The 17,905-nt window shown below is 47.9% G+C and overlaps 1 protein-coding gene across 3 annotated transcripts in view; it reads right to left on the bottom strand.

Moving 5' to 3' along the window:
- The window catches only part of LOC106607972 (pleckstrin homology domain-containing family G member 1), a 130,563-nt gene that overhangs the window by 3,765 nt on the left and 108,893 nt on the right, over positions 1–17,905 (bottom strand). For all 3 annotated transcript variants that reach the window (XM_014205508.3, XM_014205511.3, XM_014205510.3), the window contains exons 5-16: positions 13,884–13,930; positions 9,513–9,663; positions 9,087–9,218; positions 7,775–7,957; positions 7,547–7,642; positions 6,733–6,819; positions 6,273–6,306; positions 6,065–6,157; positions 5,896–5,954; positions 5,370–5,561; positions 5,065–5,187; positions 3,014–4,913 (exon numbers count right to left, since the gene is read on the bottom strand). In XM_014205508.3, the coding sequence (XP_014060983.1) occupies positions 3,014–4,913; positions 5,065–5,187; positions 5,370–5,561; positions 5,896–5,954; positions 6,065–6,157; positions 6,273–6,306; positions 6,733–6,819; positions 7,547–7,642; positions 7,775–7,957; positions 9,087–9,218; positions 9,513–9,663; positions 13,884–13,930 (3,097 nt within the window). The remainder of the gene's footprint in view (positions 1–3,013; positions 4,914–5,064; positions 5,188–5,369; positions 5,562–5,895; positions 5,955–6,064; positions 6,158–6,272; positions 6,307–6,732; positions 6,820–7,546; positions 7,643–7,774; positions 7,958–9,086; positions 9,219–9,512; positions 9,664–13,883; positions 13,931–17,905) is intronic.

The following is a 17,905-nucleotide window of genomic DNA, read 5'->3' as shown; positions in this document are numbered from 1 at the left end:
ACAAGTAAAAAAAACTATTCTAAAAATGATTGGCACCCCTATTTTCAAAACTCTAGCACCCTCTCCCCTTACGAGGATAACAACACTGAGCCTTTTACTAAAGTATTTTATTAGATTGGAAAACACGTTGGGGACGATAGACTATTCCTCCATACAGAATATTTCCAGATCTGGCCTCTTCAATTCAAACCACAGGTTTTCAATTGGGTTCAAGTCCGGAGACTGAGATGGCCATTGCAATGGGGCGGCAGGGTAGCCTAGTGGTTAGAGCGTTGGGCTAGTAACCGAAAGGTTGCAAGTTTGAATCCTCGAGCTGACAAGGTACAAATCTGTCGTTCTGCCCCTGAACAAGGCAGTTAACCCACTGTTCCTAGGCTGTCATTGAAAATAAGAATTTGTTCTTAACTGACTTGCCTAGTTAAAGGTAAAATAAATACATATAAATACATATGTGGTCATATGTATTTATGTGGTCAATTAACCACTTTGTGGATTTTGGGGTTATTTGTCTTGCTGGAAGATCCACTTGTGGCCACTGAAGTGTCAGCTTCCTGGCAGAGGCAACCGGGTTTTTGGCTAAAATGTCCTGGTACTAAAGTTCTTGATGCTGTAGACCTTAACAAGGGCACCATGACCATTGGAAGCAAATGGCGATCTTGAATCCCATTAACAACCTGTGGTTTGAATTGAAGAGGGCAGTCCATAAGCTACCAAGCTTGCTAGGACAGAACAGATACAACTTCAATTAGCACTGTGGTGTGAAGTGACAGGTGTCAAAGCCTTTGAGCCCAACAATGGCAGGAGAGTCTCACAGTCACTCACCCCAACAGTGCGTGAGTGCTGGAGCTGAGCGAAAGCTCGGGAGAGAGTGGGTAGTGTGGCGAGGGTACCTGTACCAGACAGGGAGACGGGCCAGGGCAGACGGTGAACAGATCGCCAGGTGGAATCTAAGCAGCAGTGCAGCAGGCAACGGGAGTAGGTGTCACACCCACTTTGGAGAAGCTTTTTTCTGGAGGCAGATTCCTTGTAGAAAATGCCAGGGGATGGTCTCTGAACAGCGGGAGGGAGCTTCAAATGCCTCTGGATTAAAGTGGAAAACCAATTAAAGTGGAAAACCACACTACAGGCTGATCCAACTTTGATGTAATGTCCTAAAACAAGTCAAAATGAGGCTCAGTAGTGTGTGTGGCCACCACGTGCCTGTATGACCTCCCTGCAACACCTGGGCATGCTCCTGATGAGTTGGCGGATGGTCTCCTGAGGGATCTCCTCCCAGACCTGGACTAAAGCATCCGCCAACTCCTGGACAGTCTGTGGTGCAACGTGGCGTTGGTGGATGGAGCGAGGCATGATGTCCCAGATGTGCTCAATTGGATTCAGGTCTAGGGAACAGGCGGGCCAGTCCATAGCATTAATGCCTTCCTCTTACAGGAACTGCTGACACACTCCAGCCACATGAGGTCTAGCATTGTCTTGCATTTGGAGGAACCCAGGGCCAACCACACCAGCATATGGTCTCACAAGGGGTCTGAGGATCTCATCTCGGTACCTAATGGCAGTCAGGCTACCTCTGGCGAGCACATGGAGGGCTGTGCGGCCCCCCAAAGAAATGCCACCCCACACCATGACTGACCCACCGCCAAACCGGTCATGCTGGAGGATGTTGCAGGCAGCAGAACGTTCTCCACGGCGTCTCCAGACTCTGTCACGTGTGCTCAGTGTGAACCTGCTTTCATCTGTGAAGAGCACAGGGCGCCAGGGCGAATTTGCCAATCTTGGTGTTCTCTGGCAAATGCCAAACGTCCTGCACGGTGTTGGGCTGTAAGCGCAACCCCCACCTGTGGACGTTGGGCCCTCATACCACTCTCATGGAGTCTGTTTCTGACCGTTTGAGCAGACACATGCACATTTGTGGCCTGCTGGAGGTCATTTTGCAGGGCTCTAGCAGTGCTCCTCCTGCTCCTCCTTGCACAAAGGCGGAGGTAGCGGTCCTGCTGCTGGGTTGTTGACCTCCTCCACGTCTCCTGATGTACTGGCCTGTCTCCTGGTAGCGCCTCCATGCTCTGGACACTACGCTTACAGACACAGCAAACCTTCTTGCCACAGCTCGCATTGATGTGCCATCCTGGATGAGCTGCACTACCTGAGCCACTTGTGTGGGTTGTAGACTCTGTCTCATGCTACCACTAGAGTGAAAGCACCGCCAGCATTCAAAAGTGACCAAAACATCAGCCAGGAAGCATAGGAACTGAGAAGTGGTCTGTGGTCCCCACCTGCAGAACCACTCCTTTATTCGGGGTGTCTTGCTAATTGCCTATAATTTCCACCTGCTGTCTATTCCATTTGCACAACAGCATGTGAAATTTATTGTCAATCAGTGTTGCTTCCTAAGTGGACAGTTTTATTTCACAGAAGTGTGATTGACTTGGAGTTACATTGTGTTGTTTAAGTGTTCCCTTTATTTTTTTGAGCAGTGTATTAAAAAAATTGAATCCCAGCCCCCGTCCCCGCAGGAGGCCTTTTGGTAGGCCGTCATTGTAAATAAGAATTTGTTCTTAACTGACTTACCTAGTTAAATAAAGGTTAAAAATATATACAAAATGTAAATAATAATAATAATAAATATTAAGGATCTGGAAATATTCTGTATGGAACAATGGTCTAAGATCCCTCCCAATGTGTTCTCCAATCTCCTAAAGAAAACATTTTAGAAAATGTCTCAGTGTCGTTATCTTGGCGAGGGTAGCGAGTACTGGAAACAGGCTGCCAAACCTTTACACCCCTATCTTTTTTTATTACTTGTTAAACAAAATCTATTTCTCTGAGCAATTGTGTTAGTATAAAATAATGTATTTTCTATTTAAATTTTGCATGCAATATAGCTCAGTATTTGTATTAATTATATACAGTCTTTTTTGCTCATCTTTATCAAGGGTGCCAATAATTATGGCCCTGACTGTAGTTAGCTGTACATATCATGACTGTATAAGCAACTACTGAATATGTTTGTTACCTATGGCAGCGCCGCCTTGCTTCTTATCCTCCAAAATGGCTGCCAGGTCTTTCTGCTTCTTCTCCAGGTCTTTCTGCTGCTTCTTCTCCTCCCTGTTGCGTCCTCCTGACCCCATGTCGCCGGGGTCCATGCTCTTCATGCGGAGCAGCTGGTTGGCCTTCTTGATCTTCTGGCTGTATTGGCGAGCCATCAAGAACACACGGTTTTTGGTCTTGTCCATGAGCTCCTGGGAGAAGCTGTCCACTGAGTCCCCTGGAAGGAGAGAAGAGGAGGCCAGGGGGGAGTCCAGACCCCCCAGCCCGGCCAGCTCTCCAGGGAACAGGCTGTGGAGGTCCCTGATGGAGGGGTCCCTCTGGGTGGGGTCCCGTTGGGGCAGATCCCCCAGCTCATCATCATCCTCCAGACGGAAGCTGCCACTGCTGAGGCGGGCCAGTCTGTTACGGATGGTCTTGACTGTCCCGGAAGGGGCAGGGTCTGGGATGGCAGGGAGGGGGAGGGACGGGGCAGTGAGGGGAGAGGGGTAATGATCTTCATCTTCAAAGGTAGCCTCTCTGAGTAGCTCTGGGAAGTTGAGGATGGGGATGGTGAATTGGTGAGGGGGGGTCACAGTGGGAGGGTTGGGATTGCGGGCTGGGGGGCTCTTGGTGGGGGAGCTGTGTTTTTGGGAGCTGTTCTTTTTGGGGCTGCTCTTGACCGACGAGGTCTTGGGGGCCTCACTGGCACTCACGGGAAACGCGGCGGGAAGGCGGTCCGCTTTCTTCTCGTTCTTCTTGATGTAGTTTTCCAAATCGTTCCATATCTCGTCCACCTGCTCCGACATCTGGTCACCGGTGTGGGAACGTTGGGAGAACGTTTCCGAGGCGGATGAGGAGTAGTAGTCCGGTTCGGAGGTCCCGTGGACTGGATGGGAGTTATCCTCCGTCCACTCGTCCGCACCAAAATGTAGGCTCTCCTCGGACACGAAGCCCCCCAGGCTCTCACAGCCCGTCAGGTCAGGCTCAGAGGCAGACGGCAACAGACTGTCCCTCTCCTGTGCAGGTATGTCCCTATCCCTGTCACCCTTGGCTGGGGGCTGCCTAAAGCAGATAGTATCATAGATGTTCTCCTCCTCCACAATCTTCAGGGCACACGTCCCAAATGGCACCCCCTCCTGGGTGGTGGAGGAGTGGTTACTGTCAGACAAGCAGTCTGGCTCCATGAGAGGCTCTGTAATACTCCCAGTGACCCCTGTGTTTAGAGCCCCAGGGCCCTGTGTGTCTCTAGGGGCCTCTCTTTGGGCCACACGACCCTCCTGCTCCCTTCTGATCAGCCCCATGCTCTTCAGGTCCTCATAGCTGATGTTGTCGTAAATGTTCTCCATGTCGTCTAGCGTCAGCTGCTCGGCCGACGACGATCCCGAGATGTCGTTGCTGGACGATTCGGCGTGGATCATCCCTTCCTGGTCATCATCCTGACCAGGGGGGCTTTGTCGGCCACCAGTCTGTTTCTCCCCCACGCTGCTGGCTCTCCGCAGCATTCTGCTGTCCCCGGTGGATGGGGGGTCTATCTGCACCGTGGGCACCTGCTCCATGTGCCAGCTGCAGGGTCGTCCCTGGGTCTTGCTGGGAGACGATGTGACCTCTAACCTAACAGGAAGTGGTTCTGGTTCTTGCCCGCCGGGCTCGGTGGGGACAAACATCTGGTAGATGTCCTCGTCCTCCTCGTCGGGGTTCATGGTGCGCTGACGCGTAGGGAACATGGCTCTGCGGACACGGTGGTCCGCCCAGATGTTTCCCACCGTCTGGGGGTCACCGCCTGGGACCAGCATGGAGGGGACATGGGTGTCCGGAGGTTCCTCTGTCACACGGGGCGTCCTGAGGAGAGGAGGGTGGTGAGCTCCCTGAAGAGATTTGTTAGCCCTCTGGAGAGGAGAGATGGAGGGAGGGGAAATTACATTATTTTGTAAATGTGCAAATGTAGATGTACTAGCGATAACTTTATTAAATTTGTGTTAAGTCCTGTACACAACTATTCCTACTAGTAATTCACATCACACTGTTAGGGTCAGTCACCTGTAGGTCTGAGGCGCTCATGTTGAAGGTCTTCCATTGGTCGATGCTGCTGTCCATAGACGCCTGTTGGTTCAACTTCTTCCTGCTAGACTTCTCTGGGACTCGCAGCCTCTTTCCCCCACCCTGCACACAGTTAGAAAATTGTGTAATTAACATGCCTTTACCTATCTAATTCCTTCTTACCTGCAAAAAGGCTAGAGCAAGGGGCTAAGGATCGAAATATAATCAGGCAAATCTGATAAACTTGAATGAGGAGATGTTCAGAGGTCAAACGGATGCATTGTGGGTAGGTAGGAGAGACTCACCAGGCCACTGTCATCCTCATCGTCGGCATCCTGCTGGTGTGGCTCCTCCCCGTCCTCCCTGTCGCTATGGTCAAAATGGTCGCCAGGGTCCAGGGACTCCTGTGATTGGTTGACCAGGCTGCGGCTGCGACCAATAGTGCCCAGAGCCAGCTGGGACACGGGGGAGAGCAGGGTGGCACCCAGACTCGTCCGCTACAGAGAGAGGGTGATAAGCCAGAGAATGTTAAATGTGTGCTTGATTGAGGAGTGTAGCAACCGTTGAAAATAACACCTAAACTATCTGAAAATGTTACTCAATATGCTTGCGAGGGCGCATGTGTGTGCCCTGTCTAGACAGCATGTTAAGACAGCGATTTCTCCTTGACCACAACGGCACCCATTATCATACCATTCTGGAACTTTTGATTGTTCATGACATAGCCCCTCTATTCACTTAAGAGGATCTATATGGATATAACACTGTTTCTTTGTGTAACTGTAGCATTGTGTCACCATCCATAAATGACTAATGTGGGTTTAATCTGACCTTTGAGCCATCTTCCTTGACACCATGTTTAGCGTTCTTCAGTAACTTGGACAGAGGCTCTGAGGAGAGACAGACAGGACATGTCACAGAGTCAGAGAAACTGGCCCAGTCCATTGGCATCAGCACTGATCATTTACAGTACCTTGTTCCTGTCCCTCCTGTTTCTCACCTGACTTCCTGCGGACCCGTCGAGGGGTGGAGCCCTCCTTGGTGTGGGGACTCCTCTTGTCCCCGTCGGGACTGTAGTGGAACCCTGGGTGGTCTGGAGAGGACAGAGGAGAGAGGGAATGTTATCAAACACCCAAATAAACTCCAACAAACTTAATGATCTGACAATCGTCACAAGAGGCTTCAACCAATATCAAATGGATACTTACGCATAACATCCATCTCCAAAATGGCCTGCTTGGCCTAAAAAACAGATAAAAAAACACTAAAGTGAGCGCCATACTACAGAATCCAGTTGAAGATATGGGGCTACCAGACACTAGATGGCGCCAGACAGTAGTCTTTTCCAACAGAACCGGACAACTTTACAAGCATCAAGTTTAACGAGAGATCCCTTTCTTGTAATTACTATGAACCCTCTCAAGGATTCCCCCAGACAAAAGCATAATTTTCCATTTGAACCAGAGCCAAGGAGAGGTGGAGAGAAGAAAGATAGAGAGAGAAAAATGGAGAGAGAGAGAAAGTGAAAGAGAGAAAGGAGGAGAGGAAGACCAAGCGAGAGGGGTGATCGAAAATGAAAGAGGGAGAGTGAGACCATTCCACCTCCTCCCACTCAAGGTTGTGTTAATGTCATTAGCGAGGACACACATTGCTTGCTCCGTGTCTCACCTTGGCTGGGATTTTAGCCGGGTGGTTTTCAAGTATGAGTCTCTTCAGGTGTAGGATCCACATGCGTTTGTCCTGCTGAGACTTGGCCTGGGGGTGGAACAGAGCACAACAGAGAGGATACAAGGAGAGAGACATTAAACTAGACTTTATATTTTGAATCCTTAGTTGCTACATTCATTTTGGTACTTATAAATGAATGATATATACCCATTGATTCTTGAAGAATATAACTTCTAAATGCCTCACAAGCTTAGTTCAACAGTCGGACCCCATTAGAACACAAAATATAAGCTTGTTTTACTCCAATGTTTGTAAACAACAAATGTAAACAAAACACTGTATAGCCTCCAAACATGGTTAAAACTATTCATTTGATATAATGGATGGTCAGTCCTTACATCCATAGCTCTGTCTATGAATTTGAGAGTGGTTCAATTTCTCCAGGCCCATCCCTTAGCTTTTTAGCAAAACAGGAGCGGGGAGAAAGTGTTTCAATTAAGGATTCTAGCTTGAAACGAAGTATATGATGACTATGATAAACCCATAACAACAATGGGATATGCCCTTCCACTCTTTTATGTGTTGTTACATAAAACAGATTATGGTGGTGTTTGAAGTCCCTTCCAAAACACTTATGTTGAGAAACAACAAGCCCTTCTCATTCACCATTAACAATTCAACATGTCTGGGCACGTAGGAGTGGTGGGCTTGGCAAAGCACAGGTGGGATAGCACAGGCTACTTTTACTCTATGCTGTAAAATCAACTGTTGAATATGCTGTAATTTTGGTTTGTGGGGTGTAGTTTTACTTTACCAGTACGGTGTGCTGTAGTTTGGGGTTCTTGTAGTGGAACACACTGAAGCTGAGTGGCTCCTTTGGAATGATTTCCACCAACATCAGGTTACAACACTATAATGACGGAGACATGGTTAGTACTATGGTTAGTCTCACTTTGGGTTACAAGTATAAAGACTGCTACACCTTAGGAAGTTTTGGGAGGTATTTTCTGTCAAATATTTTAGCATTAGTGTTGTGACTGACCAGTATGTGGGCTTTGTAGGTGAAGGCCTCCTCGCGTTTCTTGGTGACCAGCAGCAGTTTGTCGAACAGAAAGAGTGTGCGCTCGTTCTTGGCCCGCTGCAGACGGAATGTCCCCTCCAGAACCAGCTCCCCGTAGCCAATCAGATCAGGCCCCTTCCAGTTGGTCAGCAGACTCTGGATCTCCTGAGAGAGCAGGAGGGAAGAGAAGGAGGAGGAAGAGGGGAGGGAGAGAGTGAGTGAGAGGAGGGAGAGTGAGTGAGAGGAGGGAGAGTGAGTGAGAGGAGTGAGAGGAGTGAGTGAGTGAGAGGAGTGAGGGAGTGAGAGAGTGAGTGAGTGAGAGAGTGAGTGAGTGAGTGAGTGAGTGAGTGAGTGGAGTGAGCGGAGTGAGAGGAGGGAGAGGAGGGAGAGTGAGTGAGAGGAGTGAGAGGAGTGAGAGGAGGGAGAGGAGTGAGAGTGAGTGAGAGGAGTGAGAGGAGTGAGTGGAGTGAGAGGAGTGAGTGAGTGAGAGGAGTGAGTGAGTGAGTGAGTGAGTGAGTGAGTGAGAGGAGTGAGTGAGTGAGAGGAGTGAGTGAGTGAGAGGAGTGAGTGAGTGAGAGGAGTGAGTGAGTGAGTGGGTGAGTGGGAGGAGGACAGGGGCAAGAGGTCAGCTAAGCACTCTTCCTCAGATCCTAAGTAAATACTTCCACACACATTCCTTCACTCATCTGATCATCCTCCTCCCCACTGAATAAAGCTACTTTCTCTTTTATCTGCCGGCTGTGTTATGCAAGGCCATCATTAGCCCTGGAAAACAATGTCTTGCATAACCTAGCGGAGACAGACAGAGTCTACATCCCAAATGGAACACTATTCCCTATATAGTGCACTACTTTTGACCAGGGCCCATAGGGCTTTAATAAAAAGTAGTGCACTATGTAGAGAATAGCATGCCATTTGGGAAGCAGCCTAGACTGGTGAAAGCTAGGGAAACAATGGGAGGATATGTGGACAGCCACTAATGTCACAGTCTAATTCAAACCACTGAGATGCAGACTATTCCAAATGTACTTTGTTGGAGCAGAATAAATGTGTGTGTTGACCAACTTATAACATGACAGGTGTGTGTGTGTGTGTGTGTGTGTGTGTGTGTGTGTATGCCAACTTGTAACATGACAGGTGTGTGTGTGTGTGTGTGTGTTTTTGTACCTGCTCTACATAAGTCTATTGCCATGACCAGACTATAGTAAAAATCCATATGCAGGTATGTGAGCATGTGTGCCTATGTGCATGTGTATATGTGCGTGAGCATGTTAATTTGTAAGTGTAGTCTTACCTGCAGCCTGACGGCGTGTTCGTGTTTCCTCTTCATGTCATTGATGTGCCAGGCCACTCTCTGCATGGTGTCTATGGCCTCCTGCACCACCTCATATGTCTCCGTGTCCTTCTCCAGGTGGTTGGCTATCTCCTACAGGGGACAGAAAATACACCCAGTGTTAGAGTGGGTCATGTACATGGATAGCTGTACGTTAGACTGGGTACCATCTGTTTCTGCAGTAGCCAGCTATGTTGGCCCAGTATTTCTTGGCAGTAGGGTTAGCTTGTTCAAAAATAGACTGGTGGCTAACTTCACATACAGTATATTACAGTACACACAGTTCTTCGTGGTCTGAGTGTTAGGCTTATGTGGGGTTTTGCTAGTGTGATGTCTCTGTGTGTGTGTGTGTGTGTGTGTGTGTGTGTGAGCACGCGTATTACTGACGTGCAGCAGTAGGTGGTACTTGAGGATCCTCTGCACTGGCTTGAGCAGGTAGGAGCCCAGAGGCAGGGAGTGTCTCAGAGATTCCTGACGCTCCCGGAAAAACTTAGCCAACGCCTTATTTCTCATACACTCAGTCAACACAGCCACTGACCTGCAGAGAGAGAGATGGAGGGAGAGAAGGAAAAAGAAAATCTGATATTAATCCTAGGAAAAAATGACAGATATTGTAGCCCAATTAAAATACAGAATGACAGATCCCACACACACAGTCCTGTCTAAGGGAACAGTGCAAGGTCATGTAAAGGCCCATGTAAGGGCAGAGTGTTTGTAAGTAGATGGATTGTGTCGAGACACAGATCTGGGGAAGGTTGCTAAAAAACCTCTGCAGCATTGAAGGTCCCCAAGAAGACAGTGGCCTTAATCATTCTTAAATGGAAGACGTTTGGAAAAACCAAGACTCTTCCTAGAGCCGGCCAAACTGAGCAATCGGGGGAGAAGGGCCTTGGTCAGGTAGGTGACCAAGAACCCGATGATCACTCTGACAGAGCTCCAGAGCTCCTGTGTGGCGATGGGAGAACCTTCCAAAAGGACAACCATCTCTGCAGCACTCCACCAATCAGGCCGTTATGGTAGAGTGGCCAGATGGAAGCCACTCCTCAGTAAAAAGGCACATGACAGCCCGCTTGGAGTTTGTCAAAAGGCACCTAAAGGACTCTCAGACCATGAGAAACAAGATTCTCTGGTCTGATGAAACCAATATTGAAACCTGGCACCATCCCTACGGCGAAGCATGGTGGTGGCAGCATCATCGTGTGGGGATGTTTTTCAGCGGCAGTGACTGGAAGACTTGTCAGGATCGAGGGAAAGATGAATGATGTACAGAGAGATCATTGATGAAAACCTGCTCCAGAGCGCTCCGGACCTCCGATTGGGCCGAAGGTTCACCTTCCAACAGGACAATACACCTAAGCACACAGCCAAGACCACACAGGAGTGGCTTCAGGACAAGTCTCAATGTCCTTGAGTGGCCCAGCCAGAGCACAGACCTGAACATGATCGAACATCTCTGGGGAGACCTGACAATAGCTGTGCAGAGACACTCCCCATCCAACCTGACAGAGCTTGAGAGGATCTGCAGAGAAGAATGGGATAAACTCTCCAAATACAGGTGTGCCAAGCTTGTAGCGCCATACCCAAGAAGACTCGAGGCTGTAATCGCTGCCAAATGTGCTTCAACAAAGAACTGAGTAAAGGGTATGAATACTTACGTAAATGTGTTTTTTTTCTTTCATAAATTTGCAAAAAAAAAACTAAAAAATACTTTTATGGGGTATTGTGTGTAGATTGATGAGGGGGAAAAAACGATTTCATCCATTTTAGAATAAGGCTGTAACGTAACACAATGTGGGAAAAGTCAAGGGGTCTAGGGCCTCCCAAGTGGCGCAGTGGTCTAAGGCTGTGCCACTAGAGATTCTGGGTTCGAGTCCAGGCTCTGTCGCAGCTGGCCGTGACCGGGAGACCAATGGGGCGGCTCACAATTGGCCCAGCGTAGTCCGGGTTAGGGGAGGGTTTGGCAGCGATGTCCTTGTGGCACCAGCGACTCCTGTGGCGGGCCAGGCACAATGCACGCTGACACGGTTACCAGGTGCACGGTGTTTCCTCCGACACATTGGTGCGGCTGGCTTCCAAGTTAAGTGGGCATTGTGTCAAGAAGCATTGCGGCTTGGTTGGGTTGTGTTTCGGAGGACGCACGACTCGACCTTCGTCTCTCCCGAGTCCATATGGGAGTTGCAGCGATAAGACAGGACTGTAACTACCAATTGGATACCATGAAATCAGGGAGAAAAAAAAGTCAAGGGGTCTGAATGCTTTCCGAATGCACTGTATGTACGCGTGTGTGTGTGTCAACCACCCCCTCACACACAATTACAGTAGGAACCGAGGCTGTAGATGTATCTCAGTCATTCTGAGCTCTCAGGTTGGGTTTGTCAGAGATAACAATGTGAGGCCTGTGTGGAGCTGCACTGGAATGTGGACACACACACTATATTTAACTCCTTAAATAATCACTTGTCAGTAGTAGCATGTAAAGTGTGTGTCATCACAATGCTAAAACAACACTTCAGACATGTCGCAGACAATGGTGTACGGCTTGTAATGTGTCACAACCATTGTGAAACGCACTTCTCATTAGGCTTCATTGTGAAGAATTGTCTCACATTTTCGGCCCCAAGACACACCTTTCCTATGACAAGACGTCGTTCACACAAGGTGAAATAAAACATTAAAGCCATAATAATAATACCCATCTGTCAGAATAGTGGCTGTAACTCTGTCAACAGGCTCCCTTTCAAATAAAGAACTAAATGGAGAGGGAGGCAGACAGACTCCTGTTGGGTTGGGATGTATATCAGGGCTACCCAGAGAGAGACCCTGGGGCATTAACTGGCAGTGAGGCAGACAGACTCCTGTTGGGTTGGGATGTATATCAGGGCTACCCAGAGAGAGACCCTGGGGCATTAACTGGCAGTGAGGCAGACAGACTCCTGTTGGGTTGGGATGTATATCAGGGCTACCCAGAGAGAGACCCTGGGGCATTAACTGGCAGTGAGGCAGACAGACTCCTGTTGGGTTGGGATGTATATCAGGGCTACCCAGAGAGAGACCCTGGGGCATTAACTGGCAGTGAGGCAGACTCCTGTTGGGTTGGGATGTATATCAGGGCTACCCAGAGAGAGACCCTGGGGCATTAACTGGCAGTGAGGCAGACTCCTGTTGGGTTGGGATGTATATCAGGGCTACCCAGAGAGAGACCCTGGGGCATTAACTGGCAGTGAGGCAGACAGACTCCTGTTGGGTTGGGATGTATATCAGGGCTACCCAGAGAGAGACCCTGGGGCATTAACTGGCAGTGAGGCAGACTCCTGTTGGGTTGGGATGTATATCAGGGCTACCCAGAGAGAGACCCTGGGGCATTAACTGGCAGTGAGGCAGACTCCTGTTGGGTTGGGATGTATATCAGGGCTACCCAGAGAGAGACCCTGGGGCATTAACTGGCAGTGAGGCAGACAGACTCCTGTTGGGTTGGGATGTATATCAGGGCTACCCAGAGAGAGACCCTGGGGCATTAACTGGCAGGGAGGCAGACAGACTCCTGTTGGGTTGGGATGTATATCAGGGCTACCCAGAGAGAGACCCTGGGGCATTAACTGGCAGTGAGGCAGACAGACTCCTGTTGGGTTGGGATGTATATCAGGTCTACCCAGAAAGAGAGGCTGGGTTACTGTAGCTTTATAAAGACAGTACAAAGATATACGACACTTTGAGAATTAAGAACGTGAACGTGAGATTCACCTGTATGCAAATCCAGATCACAAGGAGGAAGATTATACTTCTATATATGTTCATACTACACAGACTGTCAAACACGCACCAGAGGAGGTTGGTAGGAAGAGCTATAGGAGGACAGGCTCATTGTAATGGCTGGAATGGAATTAATGGAATGGAGTCAAATGTGGTTTCCATATGTTTGATACAGTTCCATTTATTTCATTACAGCCATTACAAATTAGCCTGTCCTCCTATAGCCCCTACCACCAGCATCCTCTGACACACACTCACACACAATGAGTGGGGCAGACTACACGGAGTATACAAAACATAAAGACCTGCTCTTTCCATGAAAGACTGACCAGGTTAATCCAGGTAAAAGCTATGATCCCTTATTGATGTCACTTGTTAAATTCACTTCAATCAGTGTAGATGAAGGGGAGGATATGGGTTAAAGAAGGATTTCTAAACCTTGAGACAATACATGGACTGTGTATGTGTGCCATTCAAAGGGTGAATGGGCAAGACAAAATATTTAAGTTCCTTTGAACGGGGTATGGAAGTGAGTGCCTGACGCACCGGCTTGAGTCAAGAACTGCAACACTGCTGGGTTTTTCATGCTCAACAGTTTCCTGTGTGTATCAAGAATGGTCCTCAACCCAAAGGACATCCAGCCAACTTGACACAACTGTGGGAAGCATTGTCAATATGGGCCAGCATCCCTGTGGAACGCTTGACACCTTGTAGTTCATGCCCCGACGAATTGAGGCTGTTCTGAAGGAAAAAGGGTGTGCAACTCAATATTAGGAAGGTGTTCCTAATGTTTTGTACACAGGTTTACATGTAGATAACTTTGTTAGAAAGAATACTATAATACTATAATACCCTTGACAGAGTGATGCACAATGTCAAATATTGCTGAACTTATCCCACAAGTAGAATATAACTTTGTCCACCCAAATATAGACAATAGCCTTTGGTTTTACCACACAAGTACCATAAAATAATCTTGTCTCAGAAGTCATAGTTGGGGTTGCTTACCTTGGATAGTTGGTGCAGTACTGAGTATAAATGTGGAACTCTTCACTCTGGGAAAGAAAGACAAAATAATTACATTGTTACATTAGCATCAGTCCCTGATCAAATAATTACATTCATGTTACATTGGCATCAGTACCTGAAATCACTCATACCAGTAGCAGCAGCAGAGGAAATAAACTATCCTCCCTAGAACCAACCTAAATTCCTCTATTGACTAGAGAATTTTTAGAACCTTGTAAAATGTGTGCCAACAGGGAAGAGTGAGAGTGAGTTTCCAGTAAATGGAGTGTTTGTGTCAAGGGGAAGGGGGGAGGTTACACTGGGTGAGTCAGTGGTCAAGCGTTCCTGAGGATAGAATAAGGAGGCCTCTCACATCAGTTAAAAGGCAGAGAATGAAAGTGAACCTTGATTATCAGTATCCATGTCTTAAAGCTTCAATCAGCAGTTGAAACGGTAACAAAGCGTTCTCTCTGCCCCTGTTTCGGTAAAAAGCTGAGGGACGGGGCTGGAGAAATGTAACCACTCTCAAATTCATAGTTCTCAACTTCTCAGCTATGGATGCAAGGACTGACCATCCATGATATCACATTTATAGTTTTAACCATGTTTTGAGGCTATACAAGTGTTTGTTTACATTTATTTTGTTTACAAACATTGGAGTAAAACAAGCATATATTTTGGTTTCTGATGGGGTACGACAGTTGAACTAAGCTCATGAGGACTTTATAAGTTATATCTTGAAGAATCAGTGGGTACATATCATTCATTTATGAGTACCAAAATGTATGTAGCAAACTTCTGATTGACCCTTTAAAGGCAATGTTGAGTGCTATATGCTGTAGACTGATTTTCCCATCCCCACCCCTTTAATTTGTCCATTTCCACCTCTCATGCCTCCCTGCACTTCAAAGACATCAGAGGCAGCATGACTTATCAAAGCTGGAATGAACCTCGCACTCCTCCCTATCCATTTTTCTCTACCTCCATCACGCTGAATGTCTCTGTCTCTTCTGTTCACGCTCTTTCACTCTTGATCACAGTCTCTCACTACTTATGCCATTACATATCTTCTATCACCTCTCCATACCTCCCTCTCTCATGTTCCGTCTCTAGCCCTCTAGCTTTCATATCCCTCTCCATCTCCTCCTTTCTTTGTCATCCCCCTCCACTTACTGTCGATCATTCACATGACCCTGGAGTTGCGTAACTGATAATAGCCCTGGTCCTGATTGTGTTCATCATGTGTCCATAAATACTCTGGGTTAGGCCAGAAACAGGAAGTGGACAGTTATCACAGGAAACAGCATCATAAACACAGAGGACAGATGACTGGAGAGCTGTCTGGTTCCTGTGGCTCTGCACATAAACACTCATACTCTACAAACACATATACCGTACACACTCGAGAACAAGAGATGCCATCAACACACACGGGCATGTGACATACAGTCACAAAGGTACAATTATAGAAATATATCAGAGGCCACACCCTTCTATTCATACCAAAAATAACTCACATGCACGCGCCCACACACATGTATGAGGACACCCTTTCAAATTTGTGGATTCGGCAATTTCAGCAACACCCGTTGCTGACAGGTGTATAAAACCGAGCACACAGCCATGCAATGCAATCTCCATAGCCAAACATTGGTAGTAGAATGGCCTTACTGAAGAGCTCAGTGACTTTCAACGTGGCACCGTCATAGGATGCAACCTATGCTACAAGTCAGTTCATTACATTTCTGCACTGCTAGAGCCACCCTAGTCAACTGGAAGTGTTGTTATTGTGAAGTGGAAACGTCTAGGGGCAACAAAGGCTCAGCCGCGAAGTGGTAAGCCACACAAGCTCACAGAAAGGGACCGGCGAGTGCTGAAGTGCGTAAAAATCATCTCACTGAATTCCAAATGGCCTCTGGAAGCAACGTCAGCACAATAACTGTTCGTCGGCAGCTTCATGAAATGGGTTTTACTGGCCGAGCAGCCGCACACAAGCTTAAGATCAACATGCGCAATGCCAAGCGTTGGCTCGATAGGTGTAAAACTTGCCGCCGTTGGACTCTGGAGCAGTGGAAACACGTTCTCTGGAGTGATGAATCACGCTTCACCATTTGGCAGTCTGAAGAACAAATCTGCGTTCGGTAGATGCCAGGAGAACGCTACCTGCCTGAATGCATAGTGCAAACTGTAAAGTTCGGTGGAGGAGGAATAATGGTCTGGGGCTGTTTTCCATGGTTCGGGCTAGGCCCCTTAGTTCCAGTGAAGGGAAATCTTAAAACGCTACAGCATACAAAGACATTCTAGACGATTCTGTGCTTCCAACTTTGTGGCAACAGTTTGGAGAAGGCCCTGTCCTGTTTCAGCATGACAATGCCCCCATGTAAAAAAGCAAGGTCCATACAGAAATTATTTGTCGAGATTGGCGTGGAAGAACTTGACTGGCCTGCACACAGCCCTGACCTCAACCCCATTGAACACCTATCGGATGAATTGGAACGCCTACTGCGAGCCAGGCCTAATCGCCCAACATCAGTGACCGACCTCACTAATGCTCGTGGCTGAATGGAAGCAAGTCCCCGCAGAAATGTTCCAACATCTAGTGGAAAGCCTTCCCAGAAGAGTGGAGGCTGTTATAGCAGCAAAGGGGGGACCAACTCCATATTAATGCCCATGATTTTGGAATGAGATGTTTGAAAAGGCAGGTGTACACACACGTTTAGGGTACATACATACTATAGTACACGTGTAAACACACACACACACACAAACACTGCCTGGAGGTTCTCCGTGGGAAAAACAGTAAATTGAAGAGCAGGCTTCTCTTTAGTCTCCAGCAGTCTGCCACCAGAGAGCCAGCTAAACACAACCAGATGTCCCACCAATACGCACACACTCCTAATAGACACACACACTCTCTCCCCATCCTAACATGCACTCTGTGACCCAAAAACCAGCAAACCAAAGTCACAGAAATAGAACAGATCTATAAAATATTGCCCTTGTAAAAGTAAATGAGCTCATCCACTACATATATACATATATATACATATATATATATATGCTGAGCATGCACCCTTGTGGGGCCCCAGTGTTGAGGGTCAGCGAAGTGGAGATGTTGTTTCCTACCTTCACCCCCTGGAGTCGGCCCATCAGAAAGTCCAGGACCCAATTGCACAGGGCAGGGTTGAGACCCAGGGCCTCCAGCTTAATGATGAGGTCTATGGTGTTGAATGCTGAGCTGTAGTCAATGAACAGCATTCTAACATAAGTAGTCCTCTTGTCCAGATGTGTGCAGTGTGATGGCGATTGCGTCGTCTGTGGACCTGTTGGGGCGGTATGCAAACTGAAGTGGGTCTAGAGTGGCAGATAAGGTGGAGGTGATATGATCCTTGACAAGTCTCTCGAAGCACTTCATGATGACAGAAGTGAGTGCTACAGGGCGATAGTCATTTATTTCAGTTACCTTTGCCTTCTTGGGTAGAGGAACAATGGTGGCCATCTTGAAGCATGTGGGGATAGCAGACTGGGATAGGGAGCGATTGAATATGTCCGTAAACACAACAGCCTGCTCTGAGGACGCGGCTAGGGATGCGGTCTGGGCCAGCAGCCCTGTGAGGGTTAACACGTTTAAATGTCTTACTCACGTCGGCTACAGAGAAGGAGAGGGGGGGCCCACAGTTCTTGTTAGCGAGCAGTGTCGGTGGCACTGAAATTATCCTCAAAGCGGGCAAAGAAGCTGTTTAGTTTGTCTGGAAGCAATTCGTCGTTGTCCGTGACGTGGCTAGTTTTCTTTTTGTAGTCCGTAATTGCCTGTAGACCCTGCCACATACGTCTCGTCTGAGCCGTTGAATTGCAACTCCAATTTCGCTTGTTTGATTGCCTTGCAGAGAGAATAAATACACTGTTAATAACTACACTGCCATATTCCCAGTCCTCTTTCCATGGTTAAATACGGTGGTTCGCGCTTTCAGTGTTGCACAACACTGGGTACAACATCTCCAATGCACTTCCTTATAAAGTCA

The sequence above is a fragment of the Salmo salar genome, chromosome 06, assembly GCF_965601325.2.
Source record: "Salmo salar chromosome 06, fSalSal1, whole genome shotgun sequence".
NCBI lineage: Eukaryota > Metazoa > Chordata > Actinopteri > Salmoniformes > Salmonidae > Salmo > Salmo salar.
Note: the sequence above shows the minus strand (reverse complement) of the source record. Positions and strands in the feature narration are given on the sequence as shown.